The sequence below is a fragment of the Macrobrachium nipponense genome, chromosome 27, assembly GCF_015104395.2.
Source record: "Macrobrachium nipponense isolate FS-2020 chromosome 27, ASM1510439v2, whole genome shotgun sequence".
Lineage (NCBI taxonomy): Eukaryota > Metazoa > Arthropoda > Malacostraca > Decapoda > Palaemonidae > Macrobrachium > Macrobrachium nipponense.
In genome coordinates, this window is record NC_087216.1 from 75,423,801 (window position 1) to 75,446,873 (window position 23,073).

The following is a 23,073-nucleotide window of genomic DNA, read 5'->3' on the forward strand; positions in this document are numbered from 1 at the left end:
CACTGCTAGTTACTGGTAATCAGGTATCATGGAAAAAAAAAAAAAAAAAAAAAAAAAAAAAAACTTAAAAAAAAAAACTAAAAATATGTACTATCAGGTCCACTTCTCAATGCAGTAGACATATGGAAACTGACAAAATGAGATGTTCTTTAAAACATAGGACAAAACCAAGCTAAAATGAAGTTCAATGACAGCATAAAACAAATAGGATAGTTGCAGATATGGTACCCAGCAGCTAGAAAATAGAAAGAAATCTCAAAGGCTGAAATGTTTTAGACATTTAATGAGAAGGTACCAGATATACAAGTAACAGACGAGGACCAATATGAGGCCCATTGAAGGAAAATCTAATGTAAAAGCATTGATGATGAAATCCTCTCAACATAAAACATTAAATGCACAGGGTGATGGAACAGGGAACCAATTTTCCCTCAACTACCCCCATACAACAAAGGAAACTAAATAGGACACTGAAGTACAATTTAACCGCCAAGTAAATGATACCACTGCCTCTTGGTAGAAGAGATTTTTATGGAAAATGAAATTAAGAAAATTAAGATTACATGAACTATAACATTTTATTTCAATATTAATACATTTCACCCTATCATTACTCTATAATATATGGTGGACCATGATGAGTCACTACTTACGTGAGCCTCAAACCACAACGAAGATCAACAGCCAGATTCGTGACAGCAAAGTCAAACTCGTCCAAGTGGGTCTGCTTGTGCTTAACGACGTATCCTAAGTAGCCCAGGTGCTTTGTGATGTCTCCAACCCCAGAGAGGAAATCGCGAGCAAAGGCAATCAAGATGTCCCTGCTTGAACTATTTGAAGAAATCAAACAATTACAAGAACATACTTCACTGAAATGTCAGAGTAATAAAGTTATGGGCAACTGACTTACCAAGAACCCTGTTTAAAAATACTGTAATGGGGAACAACTTGGGCATCCTAAAATTTCAATGGTTAATTTTGTTAAGAGCAAAATGTCATGAACAGGGGTACCTTTTTACACTCAACATTTTTCCCAAATTTCAAATGATCATAAGTTTAACTCAACCACCAATGTACCTGTTAATCTTGCACAAGGTTAACCTAAGGATTTATTCTTAAACAAAAGGTGAAAACCAGGAAAAAAATTAATACTTTATTACCCAATACAAGGACAAAATTAAAGTTGGTTTAAAGAGAGCATGGCTGCAACTACATACAGCACTACTGCATGGTGAACAAAACTTGTATCACAAAACGAACCTTATAAGGAGCTTCTTTGTTGAAAAGGCAAGGGTCATGATCAATGAGTCTTTCTGTCTTGGCATGATCAAGGAACAGAACCACAAGCAAGAATTTCTTCAACTGGAAGGTCTTGATAGCCTCGTTCGTAAACCAATCCCGGATACGAGTGTGGGGGACAGATGGATGAGCATATTTTGCAGCTATATCTGGATTAGCAACATAGGAGTCCTGAAATAGAGGGTGTCCACATGAAACAAAACATCTCCCTACTTATAGCACTTGGTTGTCATCTCAGCTTCAAACTGAATACAGACACCACCCTACTTATGTACATTCAACTTACAAAACATTCAAATACAAACAAACGTGATTGCAAATAAAAATTGTGTTCATAGCACTAACCTTTGCCACCTGTAAGTTTTAAATTTTGTCTTGCATGCTTATTCTGAACATAAAGTACTATATGTACAGCGTACAGTATTGTTTTAGGATAAAATAAAAGTACAGTACTGTATTGATTTTAAATGATACTGTACTTCAATAGGCATGAAGTGTACTGTAACACACTTACAAACAATTCAGCATACAAATAGCTTGTCCAGAATGTAACTCCTAGGCAGGGTGGTTTCTGTATATCTACTCAGCCAGAAGAACCAAGTTGCAAATTGTAGAACCTTGTTCAACGGTAAAGTCTACTTCATACTCCAATAAAAAAGCACAATACAGGCCAGTCCCCGGGTTACGACAGGTTTGGCTTACTACGCTTTTTAACTAATCAGTACCCTCCGTATTCGCGTTCTCCAGATTCGCGGACTCACACATTCGCGGATTTCTCTCGGAACGGTTTCCCTGCATTATTCGGCGGAAAATCCGCGCATTGTTCGCGGTATTTTTCTATGATAAATATCCCAACAAATTCCTGGTTTTTTTGATGAATTTCATCATAAAATGCACTTTTTGTGATAAAACTATAAAAAAAAATCCAAAAAAAACCATGTAGGAAAAATTTTTTAGTGGGTTTTTTCTTGAGTTTTAACTAACAAAATAGGCTGTTTTTTAGCATTTTCATAGGGGTTCCAAACATCGCGGATTCTAACCTATTCACGGGGGGGTCTGGTACGCATCCCCCGCGAATACGGGGGGACCACTGTCATTATTCATAAGAAATAATTTCCCCTGGTTTATGATGTATGTTCCAGGGGTATGACACTTATGATGATGATCCGATGGAAGAAATATGACTCTAAAATGGCAAAATAATCATTTGCATTTGTTTTTTTTTTTTTTTTTTACTAAGAAAAGCTCAATACAAATGCAGGCCCTTACATAATTTTCAAGACACCCCAAGGATTAAGAGTCAGGTTTTCTTAAGATTTCAACAAAGTCTCAGCTTACAACGTGGCATAGGTACGGAACCGAGTTCGTCAAACCAGGTGACTGCCTGCATTTCCTTTTGTTGTAAACATAACGGGAAACACTGACAAAACAACTGCAAACAGTACCTTGTGATGATGAAATGTGTTAGACCAGCAATATCACTGTTACTATTCAAGAAAAGCAGTTCTCCGTAGATGGTCTCTAATCCAATGCGAAGCCAAAATGGATTGTAGCATAACACTAAAGTCAACAACCGCTGCTTCAGTTCTGAAAATGAGGGATGTAAATAACCAATTAATTTCCTTCCTTTTGTCTTCATTGATTCCTCTGGTACAAAGCAAGTCAACCATACATGTTAAAATAATCATCAACCCATCCTACTATTTGAAATAAACATGAGAAACTTAGAATTTTAGCATTATTTTTAATTGAAGCCCACTATCACTAAATACTATAGGTTGAACCACAGAAATAGTTTTGGATCAATTTGATGTAAATTTTATCAAAGCCTTACACTAGTGAGAACTGAACCAAAAATGAGGAGTAAATGGCGAGATGATGTTCCAGATGCTAGAAAATAAACACACATATTAAAGCATATGACAAGAAAAGAGGAAAAAGGGTAAACTCTGGTGTGGAAGATCTGACAGACAGACAGTATGGGTTGCCAACCATTACGTGAGTCTAAGGTGTAAGTGAGGACTTTAGGGCAAATGGAAATTTAGACAGAAAATACTTATATTAAAAGGGAAAATCCAACATGTGAATAAACCCCTTTCGGGTTTAAGGGTAAAAAACCATGACCACAATTTTAAAGATGACAACCCAAAGTTATAGCTTCATGAAACTTGATACACAAAACAGATAATGGAGACCTAGATCTCATGAGATCAGGCAGAAAGGTGCACAGGACAAGGAAGAGTAGAAAGAGCTAAGATGTCCAAGCTCATTACAGGAAAAACTGACAATAAAACATTTTATGCCGATGATTAGTTTCAAGGATCTCAAAATTTTCTCTGAAGCTGAAATTTGGAAGCACACAAGTTATAAACACTCACCCATATCTGCATGACTCATCCTGTCATCTCGTATCCTGATTAACTTCTTGTCAATAGCAACTTCCAGTTTAAACACAGTCTCTACAATTTTGTCACTTTGGAACAGTCGACAGGCTTTCCTCCGCAAGCGGTTCAGCCTCCTTGCTACTGAGTAGGCCCGCAGTGATAAAACTTCTTTAGTGGGCGCTTGTTGTACCTGAATTCTCTTTGTTGCTTCTGTCCACAGCTTGCCCATATCAACTGAAAGACCCAAATAAATTCAGAGTGTAATGCTCACAATGCTTATTAATATTATATTTATTATAAAACAGACCACTAGGTCCCCTTTTCTAAAACTTAAAATCAGAAGTAAAGAAAGAGCTGGAGAACACGAATCAATATACGTAAAGGAAAATTAAATTATTCAAACCCTAGAGTTATAAGTTTGTAACCTTACATATAAATTGAAATTTAAATTTCTGACGCGAGCAAAATACTGGCCGCACAATGTTGAAATATTCCCAGAAAAAAGCAAAGACTGTTGTCCCTAATGAGGAAAAAACTATATGAACTCTCCATTTTAAAGAGATATAGATACTCCAAGCTTAGTATTTTACTTGCAATACTGAGAGAAGCCTTAAGTGTCTCATAATACTTTTTAATAATAAATCTTAACACTGGAAACCAAAAACATGGGTCATCTACAGAGTATTCATCCAGCCTACAACAGACAGAAATTGTACACCTTTGATGTTCCATGTTTCCATAGTTAAGCTTACATCTGTGGATGATACAGAATAGTATAAAGAATTTAGGCCAAAGGCCTAGTGCTGGGACCGATGAGGTCATTCAGCGCTGAAACAGAAATTAACAGTAAATAAATCTGATAAGTGTAACAGGATGAAAACCTTGCAGTTGCACTATGAAACAATTGTTAGAAGTTGGAGAGTAAGATGGAAGGAGAATATGAACAGAAGTAAAGTAAAAGGAATAAAAAGGGTTACAGCTAGGAGTCAAGGGAACGCTACTGAGAACCTTCAGTAATGCTTACACTGCATTGTATGAGGTGCACTGATGGCCCTACCCCACCTACAGGGAGGTGAATGATATTGTTTGCTTTAACAATGCTACTTAATAAACATTAACAACAAAAGAACCATTATCAAAGGTAAAGGAAAACAACTGAAAAACTACATGACAATATACCTTTCTTCATAGCCTCAGCCACATCTTCCTCTTCTGGGGGAGTCAGGATAAAGTTAAGCCACTTTGTGAAACCGAGAATTTGCTTATCAATCCATCGGCTGTCATAGTAGACGTTTCTGAGGATGGACAAAATATGAATAATAGAAACACTTACAAAGCAGATACATCTATGACTGAATAGTCCACCACTAGCATTATCAAAACATCATTTTGATTACCCAGCCTAGTCAAATATCTCAACTTGTAAGTAATCAAGAGTGGTTGATTACTATAGTATTACAGTTTTAGCAATTGTACCCTTTTATAAAAGCAGAAAGGAACAAGCAAAAGGAATCCAATATTGATAGGAGTCTAATTATGAAAAAGAAATGCAGGAGTAGAGAATAAACTATAAAGAAATAATATAGGAAAATCAAATTAGATATCAAAGGAAAAAACAACGGTTGTAAACGGAACATATGTCATGCTTTTTGTGTGATGTTAAAAGATTCATAATGTATACATACACATATTTGCAATTATAAAAGGAAAGTTTTCACGTGTTCTTCAGCATGTTTTACATGAGAAAGCTCTTGTGTGTTATAATCATATAGTACATACAAATGTGCTATTGCGAGTCTTTTAACCATAAAAACTAATGATATATGTGAGCCTACTAAAAAAAAGAAAAAAAAAAAAAAAGACACACACACACACCCAATTCAAACTACAGTAGTACACTAAAATTCAAAGAAGGAAGATTCAATCCATAATGTCCCCAAAGGAACCAAAAGTGAAAATTACAAAAAAGACATTTTAGTGGGAAGACAGAAAAGAAATGGAGAAAACAATGGATTTATGGGTACCTTACTGCATAAGTTTACTGTATGCTAGAAGGGAGACTAAGCAAAAGCATGTAGAATGTAACATGTTATCGCATAAGCTTAACGATCTTAAATCTACTTTCCTCCAATTCAATCATAGTCTTTTAATAGGAACAAATCATTGATTGAGCCCTAAAAAGTCTCCAAATGATTCAATGATCTCCAGCTGCTACATAAAGCAGGATAAGACAAAATGAGTTACTATTCTTCTCGCATTTTTTATCTTTAATTAATTTCTTTCTGCATTTCCCTTTACTTCCTCCTAATGAACACAATATTCTTTGGAAGCTTGAATTTCAAGTCAAAGGCCCCTTTTGGCTAGTTCCATATGAATAGGTTTCATCTTCTGAATTATAAACTGAGAAAATTCATGTTTTTTTATGTAACTCAAAAATAACACATAATAATGAGAAGTTGCTTAAAAGTATCTTTACTTCTCCCAATTGACATGTAAGGCACATTGTAATTATGTAGTGTCCTCTACGAGGTAGCTTAAGTGTTTACATATGCAAGAAGTAGCAGGATAAAGGAAATGATTATAAACAGATTCAACAAGACCAAGAGCTCAAAGAGAAGAAACTGGATGCCATAGAGATGAATGTATGGAGTGACAAAAATGGACAGGGTCAAGAATAAAAGAAGGGAACTACAAGTTTTAGAGCTATCAAAGAAGGCCCAGGAAAGAAAACTGCAGTGGTACGGTCATGTGATGAGAAGGGATGACAAATGAATTGCAGTCAAACCTCGGATTTTTCAAGCCCTGGTTTTTGTAAGATTCGGCTTGCAGGGACTTTTTCCAACAAAATTTTGACTCTGGTTTCGTACATATCCTTGGATTTCATACACCCAGAGACACTCTTTCCAGAGCCCATCCTGTAATTAGCCCTTGTATCAAACCCTCAAACAAAGCATCGCGCGACCCATTCTGCTTTAAAAGGCGAGAAACACTATAGAATTTAAGAAAGAACTCATAGCAAAGTGTTGGGAGATGTTGCATGCTGATCTCGGTAAGACAATGCCTACAACAAGTGCTGCTGTTAGTTATTATTAATAGGGCTTAGTTTTTCCAGACCTCTGAGTCTTAATTAGACTCTTCTCGGGCTGGTATGCTGCTGTTAGTGAATTTAAGGCCAACAGAGACTGGCTTGATTAAGGACATGTTTGCAAAGTGGAGTGATTTAAAAAAATTTTTTGGAGAATTATCATCCCAACAAAGATGTAGTAATCCATGTCTCCAACATGTTTCATGACAAATGCCATGTTTCACTTTTGGCAATTTTTAAAGGTGCCAGAAACAAATGTCTCTGGGCAATTTTGTTGTGCAATAGGAGTCCAGTGATTCTGAAGCTTGTCCTAGCACCATAAAAAGACCAAGAGGGGAAGTAACCCCAGATAGGTCCTTAATAATCTGAAGTCCTTCTGAGGGAATTCCCCTTCCAAAGAATTTCTCCTCCTCTCCATCTTCCATATGCTAACAAGTCTTCTATAAAGGTAAGAGAGAGGTGTATATCTTTATTCATCCATTTCATTATTCATTTATATTCCTTTCTCATTGTTTTCTGCATGTAAAACTGTGTTTATTTTCTGTAAAATGTATTTCAGTTAATATTTTTGGGTGTCTTGAACGCACTAATTGGATTTTACATTATTCCTTATGGGAATTATTGTTTCGGATTTCATGTTTCGGCTTCACGAGATGTTCTGGAACAGATTACGTAAGAAAACAGAGGTTCCACTATATTATATTATTTCAGTAGATGAAACCTATTCACATGGACCAAGCACACAGAGGCCACTGACTTGAAATTCAAGCTTCCAAAGAATGTTGGCTTCAGTCTCCCAACGCAGACCCTACACTGCAGCAGTAACTGATCATGATACAGAGCCTGCTATTTTTCATCACCCTGGGGAAGGCGTGAACTTGTGATATCTGAGTGGCACATCATGGCTCTAGCCATCACACCAGCGGACCAGCATAAGGAGGAGGGTGATGCAGATGGATGTGCTTGGCGGGGGAACAGGAGGAAGACCAATGCAGGACAAAGGTTGGTTTCTAGTTTAAAAGATCTGAGAGGCAAAACCAATTGTCAGGGGAGTTGTCAAACAATGACCCACACTGAAGAGGGAAAAGATGGAAGAAAGAGTTCACACAAAAACAGTCATTTCTAGGTTTTCATAAGGTTGTCCAAATTTGTTTTAAAACCCTTTGCTGAGATTTTTTTTTTTTTTTTTTTTTTTTTTTTTGGGGGGGGGTGGGGGGGGGGGGGGGGGGGGGGGAGAGTCCAGAATTCATGCACAGTGAAATACCTTCTGGCTTACCACTTATGAGCTAAAAGATATGTTATCATTTGTTGTCAATTTGTTTTCCAGAGTAAAATGCTGGGTTTTGTTGACAATCAGAAGTCAGATAATTTTACTTTACTGATCACTTTGAAAATGTAAAAAAAAATTTAAAAAATTATATTGTTCAACTTTTGCGTTACATTTAGCAGAGGACAGAAACGGTTTTCCTTCTATATGTAAATATATGTATATATAAAAATCATAAGACATACATGAATTCTCTTTAAGTTGTCCCTACTTACAATGGAGATATTGTTAAACCATCCCCTGAAACTAGACATTATCCCAAAACCAATTAAAATATTTGATACATTTTTTCAAAGAATAACGTCACCAGAACCTCGAGGGGTGGAATTTGCGAGGCAACATATGAACCTCAAAGGCTTAAATGAGAGGTAATGTTAAAAATGCTGGACATATCAGTAGCAAGCAACAAAAGGAAACACATTCAAGGTGAAAGGCTGTGAGCTATGCAGTTGGGGTTAAGAATGGAATAACCTAAACGCATTCAGTACGTGTCTTACTTTACTTTGCCTGGAAGGGACACTTTAAGGGAGAATTACACAAACGATAAGCCAGCCTCAACAGATTAAAGATTGTAGAAATCTTGGAATAACAGAAGTGATTTTCATAGTTGGAAAAGTTAACTTACTTAGCAGCAAATGGATTTGGATGATGTACAATGGATGTCTTGCTCATCTGATTAGAGTCAACTGGGATGGCGCCGCTCTAATTCCCAGGGATTTTTTGAAGACTGTCCGTCTACGATCTTCTATGCTTGTATTTGACATTTTTGATGTAGATGTACTGCAGTTTACAGAGCTCGTGTCTAGACTTGAATCTGAAGAATCTTTGGCCAAATGAGGTAAAGACATTGTAATGTCTACGGTTGAAGAAGTATTCCTTGAATTTCTTTTTCCATTTGATTGATCAATACCTGACAGGTTGCTTGTGGATGCTGAGCCTCTTACTGAGCACTTGCCCTGGATGAAGCCATACTATGAGGCCTTTGTCCCAAGCGGGGTGGATTTGAAGATGACTTCTGAAGGCCTGAAAAGCAAGAAAATGAAGTTTTTATGATAAAACAAGTTTTAATGTATACTTACCTGGCAGTATATATATAGCTATATTCTCTGTTCCACCTGGCAGAAAATTTCAAAACTCGCGGCAACGCTAGTAACCTATAGTAGTTCAGGCAACCACCACCCCGTTACCGTGGCGCTAGCGCTAGGAACCGTTCCCAATTGGGCCAAGATTTTCTCTGAACCCTGTCCCCTGAGGGAGGCGGGTGGGCAATTAAATTATATATACCTGCCAGGTAAGTATACATTAAACTTTGTTTTATCATAAAACTTCATTTTAATGTATGACACTTACCTGGCAGGTATATATATAGCTGATTGACACATTTGGAGGTGGGTTGGGTCAAGGACAGCAACATTCTTAGAGTATAAAAATATTATTAAAATATTATAAACTCCAGGTTCCTTACCTGCTAAGGTAGCTGACTTCATAGGTCCTGCTCTAAGCCTGCTTAAAACCTTAGTAGCTCTCAACAAGGAAGTGTCCTGTATGTTGAAGAAGCTAAGACTGGAACTGCAACTGGACGTGACCAATGTGTTGACAGAACCTTACAGCCCTCTTATGCACGGCATTCAAGCTTAGTAACAGATCATGTACCTGAACTACACACACACCCATCACCGGTCATACTAACAAGACTGAGAAAAGTACCGCACACTTTTCTCAGACGACCAATAAACACAAACACCATCACCTAATAAAATCAACTAGCTTAAAAAAAAAAGGAAGGTTATGGGGTAGTAACTCCTTTGCCCAATACTGTACCTGAGGACACGTATGGACCTAGCGTCTGACAATTATCAAAGGTTGTCTGAACGTCCCTAAGATAATGAGACGCGAATATTGAATTAGTTTCCTCCAATATGTAGATTCAATAATTTCCTTGAGGGCTAAATTCTTTTTAAAAGCTAATGAAGTCGCCACTGCCCTGACTTCATGAGCCTTCACTTTCAAATACCAAAGCTCTGCTCTTCACACAACATATGAGCCTCTTTAATTAACTCTCTCATGAAGAAGGCTAGAGCGTTCTTCGTCATGGTCTAGTGGGATCTTTAAAAACAACTGAACACCACAGAGCATCAGACTTCCCTCTGATAAACTCTTGTTCTTTCTATATAACTCGCCACGCTCTTACTGGGGCAGAGAACTCTTTCTTGCTCTTGACCCACCAATTCAGCTAGACCCAAAAAAACTTCAAAACCCCAAAGGATCTTGGCCAAGGATTAGCTGGGATTCTCACTTCTGGCCAAGAAACTTCTTGGAATGAACACACTGCATTGCCATGTCTCCATCCCACCTTCTTCGATATGGCCTGAAGCTCACTAACTCTTTTTTTTTAGCAGTTGCTAATGCTACTAAAAAGATAGTGCTTCTTAGCTAGATCTCTCAGAGAGGATTCCTCCAACGGCTCGAATTTGCTAGAAGTTAAATACTTCAAGACCACATCAAGGTTCCAAGCAGGTGGCCGGCCTGCATTCTGATTGTTTCTTCGTACCAAACGACCTAATCAGATCTCTAAGGTCTAAGTTATTCGAGATGTCCTAGATCCCTGTGTCTAAACACTGAGGTTAGCATAACTCTTATAACCTTTGATTGTCGAAAACTGACAAGCGTAAATCCTTCCTCAAGTATAGAAGGAAATCTGCGATTTGGGTCACAGAGGTACTGGATGAAGACACTTTCCTGTTCTTACACCACTTCCGGAAATTGTCCCACTTCGACTGATACACTGTGATTGTGGAGGTTCTTCTGGCTCTAGCCACTGCACTGGCCACCTCTCTCGAATATCCCCTCGCTCTGACCAGACGTTCGCGATAGTCTGAACGCAGTCAGACCCAGAGCGAGGGTATTCTTGTGAAACCTGTCGAAGTGGGGTTGTCTGAGTAAATCTACTCTTAGAGGAAGAGTCCTTGGCGTATCTACTGTCCATTCCAGTAGTACTGTGAACCAACTTTGGGCCGGCCAAAACGGGGCTATTAAGGTCATCCTCGTACCTTGCTCTCCTGAACTTCTTCTCACTTTCCCCAGCACCTTGAACGGAGGAAAAGCGATACAGATCTAAGTTTGACCAATCCATCAGGAATGCATCGACCGCCACTGCTTCCTGGTCTGGAACCGGAGAGCAATATGTTGGTAACCTTTTTGTTCTGGCTGTCGCAAACAGATCCACTACCGGACGGCCCCACAACTTCCACAGGCTCTGGCAAACGTCCATGTGCAAACGTCCACATCCGTCGAGAGAAGTTGCTCTCTTTCTGCTCAACAGGTCCGCACCCACGTTCTTCTCTCCTGTATAAACCTGGTGAGTATCACGACCTTTTCCTCTTCCGCCCAAAGCAGAATTTCTTTTGCCAGATCGTAAAGGGGAAAGAATGAGTTCCCCCTTGTTTCCGGATGTATGCCAGAGCCGTGGTGTTGTCCGAGTTGACCTGCACTGTCTTGTTTCGAATCAACTCTCTGAAGTGCTTCAAAGCCAAGAAAATTGCCATCAGTTCCTTCCTGTTTATGTGCCACTTCGTTTTCGACCTTGCTCCAAAGTCCCGACACTCTTGAGCCTAATGTCGCTCCCAACCCCGCGTCCGACGCGTCGGAAAACAAGACGAGGTCTGGGTTCTTCTGCTGAAGCGACATCCCTCTTGCTAACCTGCTGGAGTTAGCCACCACTTTAATTCCTCCTTTACTTCGGCCGAATTAGAAACTGGAAGGAATCCGGTTGCAATTTTCTTGGCCATGAATCCTTCAGGAAAAACTGAAGAGGTCTCATGTGCAGTCTTCCTAAAAGAAATGAACCTCTCTAGCGAAGAGTGTGCCCAGTAGACTCATCCACTCTCTTGCAGAGCATCGGTCTTTCTTTTAGAAAGTCCTGCACCTTCCGAATGCATTGGCTTGCCTCTCGGGGGACGGAAAAGCCCCGAAAAGTCACTGCCGATATCTGAATCCCCAAATAAACTATCTGTTGTTGGGGCTACAATTGAGACTTTCCCATATTCACTACCAGACCTAGGTCTTTTGCCAAGTCCAATGTTTGACTCAAGTCCTCCAGACATTGACTTCTTGATTGGGATCTTATCAACCAGTCGTCCAGATAAAAAGACACTCTGATCCCTCTTAAATGTAACCATCTCGCCAACATTGGACATCATCCTCGTGAACACTTGAGGGGCTGTGCAAAGGCCGAAGCATAGGGCCTTGAACTGAAAGCCCTGTCCTGAATCACAAACCTTAGATACTTCCTGCTTCCTGGATGAATCGGAATATGAAAGTATGCGTCTTGTAAGTCCAGAGTCGCCATCCAGTCCCCTGGACGTACCGCTGCCAGTACTGAATCGTTCGTCTCCATAGTGAAATTGGTCTTTTCTACGAAAAGATTCAGTTGACTTACGTCCAGCACTGGCCTCCAACCCCTCCCGAGGACTTTGCAACCAGGAACAGACGGTTGTAAAATCCCGGAGATTCGTGATCCAGAACAGGTTCTATGGCTCCTTTCTCTAGCATGGAAGCTACTTGCTCCCACAGAGCCGCTTTCTTCTCTAAATCGTTGTAATTTGCCCCGAGGGCTCTCGGAGATGTTTGCGAGAGGAGGTCTTTTCAAGAAAGGAATCTTGCTGACCTTCCCGAGCTACGTTGACAGCCCGAGGGATCTGCCTTCATATTCTGCCAACTTCCCAAAAACCTTGAAGTCTGGCTGCCACTGTCCGTCTAGAGGCTGAGTTTCTCATTCTTTAGAGGGGGTCTTGGCTCCTCTTTTCGCGGGTACTCTCTTACCCCTAAAGGCGGGTCGAGCGAATGTTCTTCCTCGAAAGGGCTGTTGCGAAGGCCTAGTATCCTTTGGAGTCTTCTTCACCAACTTGGTTGGTAAGAACTTTTTAACTGAAGAAGAAAGAAGATCTTGAGTGGCTTTCTGCGAAAGGGAGAGAGCTATATCCCTAATCACCTCTGAAGGAAACAGCTGTTTCGAAGAGGAGCAGAACAGTAACTCCGATTTCTGAGAGTTAGAAACTCCTTTTGAAGCGAACAAACACAACGCGCTCTCTTCTAAGTACTCCTTGCTGTGAATAACGAAGCCAGTCATTCGCTTCCGTCTCTCAGAGCATTATCCATGCAGGACATAATGCTCTTAGCTGTTTCTAAGTCCTGCGAATCCTCTTCTTCTAGGGAGTTCGCTAGCGCTCCCAAAGACCAATCCAAGAAATTGAAGACTTCGAAAGTCCTAAAATCCCTTTAAATAGATGGTCAAATTCTGAAGACGTCCACCAGACCTTGGCAGACTGTAACGCCTGTCTGCGTGAGCTGCATCTACTATACTGGAGAAGTCCCCCTGGGAGGGAGGAGGCAGGTACTCCCAGGCCTAGACTTTCTCCAGTAGCGTACCATACTCCTGATTTAGAAGCCAACTTAGTGGAGGAAAAACAAAAGAGTATTTTCCCGCTTCTTTCTTTCTCCTTCATCCAGTCATTCACCCGTTGAAGGGCCTTCTTTGCCGAAATTGACATTGTCATTTTAAGGGAAAAAAGGACTTCTTTGGAGTCCTAGTCTTGGAAAACTGTGATAAGGGGGATAACGGAGCTGTCGGTTTAAATTCCCCCTCAAAAACAGCCATAAGACGTGAAGTCAGAACCTTATAATCTGAAGAAGGTTCCGTATTCTTTTCTTCAATTACTTCCAATTCTTCTTCTGCTGAAGAAATGTCTTGTAAATCCTCGTCGTATTGACGCTTCGTTGAAGGAATAGAGTCCTGCCGCCTGCGTCCTGCGGCTACCGAGGCGTCGGCGTCCTGCCGCCTCTCGATGTCCTGCGGCTACCGAGGCGTCGGCGTCCTGCCGCCTCTCGATGTCCTGCCGCCTGCGTCCTGCGTCCATCGTAGACACGCCTGCTTCCTGCCGCCTGCGTCCTGCGTCCACCATTGTTCCCGCGTCCTGACGTTTGCGTCCTGCTTCTTCCGCAACTATTTTCCTCCTAGCGCCAGTGCGCCCCGCGTCCTCGGGCCGAACGCGTCCTTGTCTTCCCTTTTAGAAGACTTAATGGGAAGGAAATCGTCCTTACGCCTCGAAGATGCTTGTTCAGGAGCATCCCAAGACTTCACCAGCCCTGCCAACTTGGACTGCATTTCCCGTAAGAAATGCTTCGTACTATCCTCCTGAATGGTAGACGACGAAGGATGAGGATTACGAGCGGGACTGCGACCTAACGGAGAGCGATCTTGTACTCTACCCGACGGAGAAATACGAGGGGAGGATACATGAGAAGATGGAGGCGATTCTCCCATGGAAATACCATGCCGAGACTGACGTATATCACCAGTGCGTCCTGCGTCCTCTCTAGTACGAAAAATCCTTTTCCTCTTGATCGGCACTGCGTCCCCGTCTTCCGAGGATGACAACACCTCAGGACTACTCCAAGCCTCACTATCTTGCACCTGTCTCTCGAGAGCAGTTGATGTCCTGAACGTCCTCTTGAGTGGGCGAGACACCACTGCATACCGACGTTCTCGCTCGGAAGTCGAACCTTCCCTTCCGAGGACGCACACTTCCCAGTTACGCCTTTTCTGCGGCGAACTGCAACAGCCTGGGACTTTGCAACAGGACTGTTCGAAGGGACGCCTGACCGTGACAAAACCTCTCTCGCCTCCCTTCGACTGTCGACATGCCTTCTCCCTTGGGTCTGGGAGCTTGACAGAGGTCTAGGTCTAGGAGCACGAGAGAGACGATCAGACGCCCCCTCCACTACACTTTCACTGACATCGAAAGCACTAACTCTATCTGTAAGTCGCTGTATCTGGTCGCCCATGGACGCAAGGGCAGCGAACACTTTCACAATATTTGTATCGTTCGCCTCCTCCGATACAGCAGCGGGCGCAGGAGATACCTGGGGAGAAGGAACTACCAATTCTACATTAGAAGGAGCTGGAGAGGAAATACATTCACTCCTTTTACTCGAAGAATTTGACTTCTCACTACGAGAAACAGATCTCCTTACACGATCTTTCTCAAGCCTCTCAACATATTTCATAAAGACCTTCCATTCCTTCTCTGATAAATTCTCACATTCAATGCATTTATTCTCCCAAGTACACACATTCTCCCTACACTTCTTACAAACGGTATGAGGGACTCGACCGCAAAGCTTTCAGGCAATCTTACCTTACAACCCCTCTTTAACACACACTCTAAACATACTTCCAGTATCAGACATCTTTAAAGAACAATCCAAAGCGAATGCCAAGCTAACGTTTCCGAGTACAATACCAAAATCCAAGATCAGTCAGCAACGAGAATGAAAATTCTAGCAGGGAACCACCAACAATGTTGCCGTTTCGGCTGGCAGAGAAAATCTGCCCAATTGGAACGGTTCCTAGCGCTAGCGCCACGGTAACGGGGGGTGGTGGTTGCCTGAACTACTAATAGGTTACTAGCGTTTGCCGCGAGTTTTGAAAATTTCTGCCAGGTGGAACAGAGAATATAGCTATATATATACCTGCCAGGTAAGTGTCATATACATTAAAATATGAATTATATACAACATACTGAGAGTTAAGAGAAAGATGGCTAATGTATGATTTGAATGTAGTTATACTATCATTATTACAGAACTAAAGAGGATTAGAGGCCACCCAGTCTTATTTCTATACAGAGAGTAGACATAAAAGGGAAAAGACGACAATTATTGATAAAGTTCCCCCCCAAAAAAAACAGCAGAAAGGGCACAAGGGAATTCTGGCAGAAAATGAACAGGATATACAAGTGTTAAGAAGACAAGCCTCTATTAAGAATTTAAATGATGATGAATAATTAAAGCTTGCCCACATAAACTATCAGAACTGCACAACTTTGTTTACACCATACACTTAAGGAATCAATTAAAATTACCAGACAATATTGTAAAACTGAATGAAACCACAAAAAATGATATTGTTATGATACAATAAAGTTTGTTCATACTTACTGGCAGATATATATATAGCTGTATTCTCCGAAGTCCGACAGAATTTCAAAACTCCCGGCACACGCAGTGGTCGGCCAGGTGGTAGTACCCATTCCCGCCGCTGGGGAGGCGGGCGTAAGGAACCATTCCCATTTTCTGTCAGATTTTTCTAGTGCCACTGTCTCCTGAGGGGAGGTGGGTGGGCACTTTGATTATATATATCTGCCAGGTAAGTATGAACAAACTTTATTGTATCATAACAATATCATTTTGTTCATGAATCTTACCTGCCAGATATATATATAGCTGAATCCCACCTTTGGAGGAAGGGGGAGAGCAGATTCGATTTTGGGAAACAATTGCATATATATGATTGATATTTTGGTTCCTTAACTGTTAGCATAGCTGACTTCGTGAGTACCGTCACCCAAGTCTGCTTCTGCTTTACTAGAGACTCCAGCTAGGTAGTGACCTGTGAAGCTGTTGAGTTCTAGAGGATCTGTCAAACGGTGGGCGTGACCACAATGCAACTAGATCCTATATTATAGACCTCCAATTTTGGTACTGCATCCTAGAGGTGCCAGCAAGGACGTGACCTGTGTAGCTGGTGCGCTCTAATGAACTGTCACGGGAGCGTGACCACAATGTGACAGATCATATAGGTGTTGTTTAGACACCGAATGCTGTTAATGCTTCATGGAGGTGCCAGCAAGGACTGACTATGTAGCTGGTGCGCTCCAGATGATTTGTCAATGGGGGCGGACCACACTGTGACAAAAACATTTTACCCTACTATGAGGGCGAAGCAAAAACATTACCACCTGACCTAGCCTATCTGGTTAAACTTCGTAAAACCAAGGCTAATGGAGGGAAGTCCGCCTAAGGCGGCCTACCCAAGACCACAAAAAACTAAACACCTACATAAACATAATAAAAATAAAAAATAAAAGAAATAAAATTAAAAAGTCCAAACTAACATATTATTTTCTAAAAGATAGGAAGAGGTGCTACTCTCTGTCCCAATATATTGTCTGCTGCGACATATGGGCCCAAAGAGTAGCAGTTCTCGTATGTAATCCTCACCTCCCGAAGGTAGTGAGAGGCAAACACTGAATTACTACGCCAAAATGTGGCATTCAAGATGTCATTGAGTGCCATGTTCTTTTGGAAGGCTACCGACGTAGAAATAGCCCTCAGTCCATGCGCATTCACCTTCAACACTTTTCATATCACTGTCTTGACAGGATGAATGCACTTTCCCTTGATGTGCCCCTCAAGAAAAAGCCAAAGCATTCTTTGACACTGGTAACCTTGGCTTCCTGACCAAACACCACAAGTTATAAGAAGGACCTCTTAATAAACCTGGTTCCTATCTTTTCAGACAGAGGGTTGACTTCCTAGCTATTGCTTAGGAGTCTGCTTCGTCTCAAGAGCCTCAGCGAGGATGTGACCTATGGGTAAGAGTTCTTGTGGGTTTGCCGATGGGGTCTTATCCACTTACTCGGCAAAGCCTAACTGGCATTTGTCAATGGGTTGCTAATACCACTCATATGACCATATACCTATGCCTATTAGCATAATTAAGGGAGCACAACACCGATCCCGATCACCTGATCCTAACACGAGGGTTAGCGCTTAATTTTAAAAAGCGTTAAACTAAAAATTAACTCACTAGTACGGATCAGTGTCGGCTCCCTATCCAGCAACGTATCCGCAGACACTAACAACCAAGAGAAAAGGATCTCTTGTAGGTGAATTGACATCCTTCGTGTAACGGGAGGTCAACACAGGAATTGCATCTCCCGTAAGTGACAGCTCATATGTCCTTTATGACATATTGTTATGGAACCAAGAAGAATTCATAAAAGCTCGCACTTCATGCATAGGTTCGAATGGACTGGACATGAGGAACTTCAGAACTACATCCAAGTTCCAAGACGGCAACTTGGGTTGTTGAACCTTCATCGTTTCGAAAGATCTCAAGAGATCGTGAAGGTCTCTGTTGTCCGCCAAGTCCAGGCCTCTGTGCCTAAAGACAACTAAAAGCACACTCTTATAACCCTTGATTGTAGAGACTGCAAGTTTTAGATCCCTTCTCAGAAAAGGAAGTCAGCAATCTGGCTCACAGGTCGTGGTGGAGGAAAATGCCGTTCTTCTTGCACCAACTCCTGAAGACTATCCACTTCGATTGTACACTGCGTTGGAAAACGCTCTTCTTGCACTGGCGATAGCTTTCGCCATTGACGTATAAAAGCCTCTCGCTCTGGCCAACTTTTGGATAGTCTGAATGCAGTCAGACTCAGAGCGAAGAGGCTTCTGAGGTACCTCTCGAAGTGGGGCTGTCTGAGTAGATCTGTCCTTACTGGAAGCGTCCTCGGGAAGTCTACTGCAAAGGCCATGACCTCTGTGAACCACTCTCTCGCAGGCCAGAACGGGGCGAACAAAGTCATTCTCGTCCCTTCCGACACCGCAAACTTTCTCATGACTTCCCCTAAGATCTTGAACGGGGAAAGGCGTACAGGTCCATCCCCGTCCAGTCCCAGAGAAGTGTGTCTATCGTCACTGCAGCTGGGTCGAGTACTGGGGAGCAGTACAGTGGAAGCCTCTTCGTTCTGGACGTCGCAAAGATATCCACAACGGGACGTCCCCATAACCCCCACAGCTCTTGGCATACCTCCTGATGCAGAGTCTACTCGGTTGGCAGAAGTTTTGACCTCGTCTGCTGCTGAAGAGATCTGCCCAGACAATCTCTACGTACTCATGCTACAAACTTCGTAAGGATCATGACGTCCATGCCCTTGCCCACAGCAAGATCTCCTTTGCCAGAGCAAAAAGGACTGAGACTGTGTTCCTCCCTACTTCTTCAAGTACGCCAGAGCTGTGGTGTTGTCTGAGTTGACTTGGACTATTCGATGAGAGACTTTTTCTTTGAAAAAACTGGAGAGCTAAAAAATGGCTGCCATTTCCTTTAGGTTTATGTGCCAGGACACCTGTTCCCCTCTCCAGGTGCCTGCCACTTCTTTCCCCCTAATGATGCTCCCCATCCCGTGGTGGACGCGTCGGAGAACAACACTAGGTCGGGGCTCTGAAGCTTGAGAGACACGCCCTCCGACAGCTACACTGGATCTAGCCAACATTTCAAGTGATGTTTTACCTCTCCTGAAATTTCCAAGATCATGTGTAGATTCTTGTTTTCTTTCCAATTGTACTTGAGAAAAAAAAATTGTAACGGTCTGAGGTGCAGTCTCCCCAAGGAAACAAACTTCTCCAGCGAGGAAATGGTCCCCAGTTAGACTCATCCATTCCCTCACCGAGCACGAATCTTTCCTTAGGAAGGCTAACACTTTGTCTAAGCCTTGCTGCTGACGTCCCTGGGACGAAAAGCTCGAAAAGCCACTGAATCCATCTGAATCCCCAGATACACGATGGATTGGGTTGGGATCAGATGTGACTTTTCGAAATTCACCAGTAGTTCCAGGGACTTCACCAACGATTAAGTTGTTTGAAAATCCTTCAGACACCGCGTTTGAGTGGAGGCATGAACGAGCCTGTCGTCCTTCGAAGATAACAATTGCGAAGGAGAAGACTGAGGGGCCGCAGGCTGAAACTATTCTTCAAAAGAGGCTCGAAGCCATCGAACCAAGACCTCTTCTTCTTCTCAACTGACACAGCGTTCGGGAAGATGGTAACCGTGCTCTCTAGACAACCTCTGGCGAGCTGCATGAAATCTAGAGAGCAAGGCAACTGGCGAAAGAGCGGAACGAGGAGAAGGATAAGGGACTGCCTGGACTCTTGATTGGCAGCCTATCATCCTTCCTCTCGCAATGTGGCTTTGCCTTTCTCACTGCAATCAACAAAACAAGTTGTTGTTGCAAAGACACAATCATCCTTTTCGATGGAGAAACATTCCTTCTCAGGCAAAAAGGCTGATCCTTTGAGAAGACGATGGGCGAGGGGAAGCCCTCCTCCTTCTCACATGGACCGCCAAGGATATATCTTAGGAGCGACCGAAGCGCTCAAAAGCATACTCATCGGAAGACGTCCTCTCCGGTGAAGATCGCAACACAGTAGAAAAAAAAAGAGAGGAGACGTGAAGCGTCCCCCTCCCTGAGACATACATCATACATCTTAGCTCTCTTTTACTGCGGAAAGTCTTCCAATTGCCCAGGAGACGACTGCAAAGCAGAAGGAGCTAACGGACGAGAAGCGTCCCCCTCCGAGGAACCAAAAGACGACGGCCGCCTGTGCGACCGATAGCGTCTTCGTTCTCCTCAGAGGGAGCGAGACCCTCCGAGAGTTCCAACTCCTGCGCGGGGAGGACGTCTCTGAAGACTAAAGTAATCTTTCAAGATTCAAATTCTATGGGATTATGAGCCATGACATCACCTATAGACGAATCTTGACTATGAGAGATGTTCAGAATCATTTCTAGATCATCTATGCTATTCCAGTTTTTTTCTGCAGGAAAAACTGGAGAGGTGTGTATTTCAGTCTATTCAGGGAAAACAAACTTCTCCAGCGAGGAAATGGTCCCCTGCAATTCATTCATTCCCTCACCGAGCATGTTTCCTTCCCTAATAAGGCTGCGTTTCCACTTAAACAGGAGTAATTTGAAGACACTAGGAAGATTGTTCATTTGTTTCTTCCTAAAAGTCTCCTTCCTGAGATCCATTACTATTCTCTGATTCTCGGCGAATGTCTGAAGAAGCATTACGTTGTGCGTCCATCCAAGCGTCCTGCCGAGCGTCGCGCTCTGCGCTGTCGTATTTGGCAGCGGAAGGAGTCCCCTTCATAATCGAGCAAGGGACGTCTCGGCGAGCTAATTGACTGCATCTCTTGCACATCATTCTTGTTTCGAGGGAAATCATGTGCTATGCGCTGTAGACTCGGACAGAATTCTGTTACCATGCGGGCGGTAAACAGAACCGAAAAAGGTCTAATACATATATATATATATACATACACACATATACATTTACACATATATACCCATATACACATACATACACATACTATATATATATATACATATACACATTCATATATATATACACATACTACATACACACACATATATATATAATATATATATATATTTAGATTTATTATTATTATTTATTTTATTTATTTTTTTTTTTTTTATGAAAAAATTCTCGCAAAGTGAAGATGTTCAGCCTGTATGCTAGAATTCCCCTCAACCCGAGGCTAAGGCCGTGATTGTAGGGTAGAAATACGGTTAGTCCGTCAATCCCGCAGGAGAGAGAGAGACGTAACCTACTGCGCATGGCAGACAATCAGATGGAACTGAGCACTGGCATTACGCATTAGTGACAGCAGACTCAGAGAACGTTCGTCGTTCTCGCACTGCTCTGCCTGAGTTGCCACCTACACCATTCTACGAATGAATAGGTTTACTATCATTATAGAGCAGAAACCAAAATCCATCAAACTGATATATTTAAGCGAAACTGAATTTGATAAATATAAAAGGCTAACTTGGTATTGTCCTAACAATACCTTAAATGTTTAAAAATAGGGAAACCGGCAACCCCTGAATAGTTGCAGGGAGAACCGATTAAATGTAATAAGAATAATCGTACTCTCGGTTGTCCTCCGTAGGAGTAACTATGGTATGAGTATATAACTTGAACCATACAACCGTTTGATAGTAATATGACGTAAGGGCAAAAATAATATTACTATGATACAACATCGCTTGTTCACCTTTACCCGGCAGATATATATATATACATATATCTGACTGGTAAGTTTTATGAACAAACGTAGAGTATTTTAGACACTTGGACAGCTACCTCCCTACTACATTCTGCCTCACCGAAGGTTTAGGGAGAGCCATCACGCGGTAGTGTTTTGTCAATGAGAAATTATACGCTTACGCGATAGAATGAACACTCATGGCATTATCACTATACTTCACTACACTACTATAACTTTCCAATGCAAACATGATTCCAGGCTACGCAAAGATTAAAGAATCACAGATAGGGTATTACCCTCCAAAGACACTATTGTAGGGCCCGAAGGCATCACAGGTCTTTGGAGGGATAAATTTTACTGGACGGGTAACTTGTGTTACACGCCTGGAGGAAGACCTCCTTACACTATCACGTTCTAGTTTACGTACCTATGATTCATAAGCCTTCCACGCAGAATCAGACATATTTTCACACTCGTTGCAGCGCTCATCAAACATACAAACATGTTTCCTACAATGTTCGCGCACACTGTATGCGGGTCTACCGAAGTTTTCGGTAGCCTAACCTTGCATTCTTCCACACAACATACTCTGGCCTAGTCGAACTAGATCCAGACATCGTAAGTTTAAGGAAAAATCAGGCCAAAATAAAAACAATCCACAATTAGCGTATGCCCTAACCACCGATCCTAATCAAATAACCAAAAATCAATCGGGATACTCAAGTGACCAAAAGAGTTCCAAAATCCAATGACGGAGGTGCAGAAAACACTTGTTGTCTGCACCGGCGACAGAAAATATCTGACAGAAAATGGGAATGGTTCCTTACGCCCTCCTCCCAGCGGCGGGAATGGGTACTACCACCTGGCCGCCACCCTGCGTGTGCCGGGAGTTTGAATCTTCTGTCGGACTTCGGAGAATACAGCTATATATATATCTGGCAGGTAAGATTCATGAACAAAATATAAAAATGACTCAAAAATATCAGCAAACACTTTAAACGGAATGAAATTAAGAATCCCACACAAAAATCTTTAAAATGCTGTAGCTAAATGACCTAATGCTGTGAAAACATTCCTATGATTCCTCCATCTCAGGTTCTTGTGCCAGTGGGCAAAAGGGTTTGAAGGTATTACGTAGTTTGAATTACATATATCCGTGTAATGAATAGTTAGTTTTCTTTAATTTCCATCTTCATTTTCCACACAAACATCACACGCCATTAGAGAATCACATTCCAAGGTACCCTGAGAGATCAGCTAAGGCTTGTTCTTTTATAAGAATG

The 23,073-nt window shown here is 41.9% G+C and overlaps 1 protein-coding gene across 1 annotated transcript; it reads right to left on the bottom strand.

Annotated features, from left to right (window-relative positions):
• Window positions 1-1,221: 1,221 nt before the first annotated feature.
• On the bottom strand, window positions 1,222-9,073 carry LOC135200737 (abnormal spindle-like microcephaly-associated protein homolog). The gene is made up of 6 exons (XM_064229342.1): window positions 8,721-9,073; window positions 4,863-4,978; window positions 3,678-3,917; window positions 2,654-2,886; window positions 1,645-1,653; window positions 1,222-1,470 (listed from the first exon to the last, which is right to left on the bottom strand). The coding sequence occupies exons 1-6, from the start codon at window positions 8,765-8,767 to the stop codon at window positions 1,222-1,224; spliced, it is 894 nt and encodes a 297-aa protein (XP_064085412.1). The 5' UTR covers window positions 8,768-9,073.
• Window positions 9,074-23,073: the final 14,000 nt, after the last annotated feature.

Coding starts and splice junctions, on each gene's coding strand:
- LOC135200737 (XM_064229342.1), bottom strand. CDS start 8,767: ATGAGCAAGACATCCATTGTACATCATCCAAATCCATTTGCTGCTAA. Junction 4,979..8,720: donor CCAAATCCATTTGCTGCTAA/GTAAGTTAACTT, acceptor GTCCATCCTCAG/AAACGTCTACTATGACAGCC. Junction 3,918..4,862: donor GGCTGAGGCTATGAAGAAAG/GTATATTGTCAT, acceptor TGGGTCTTTCAG/TTGATATGGGCAAGCTGTGG.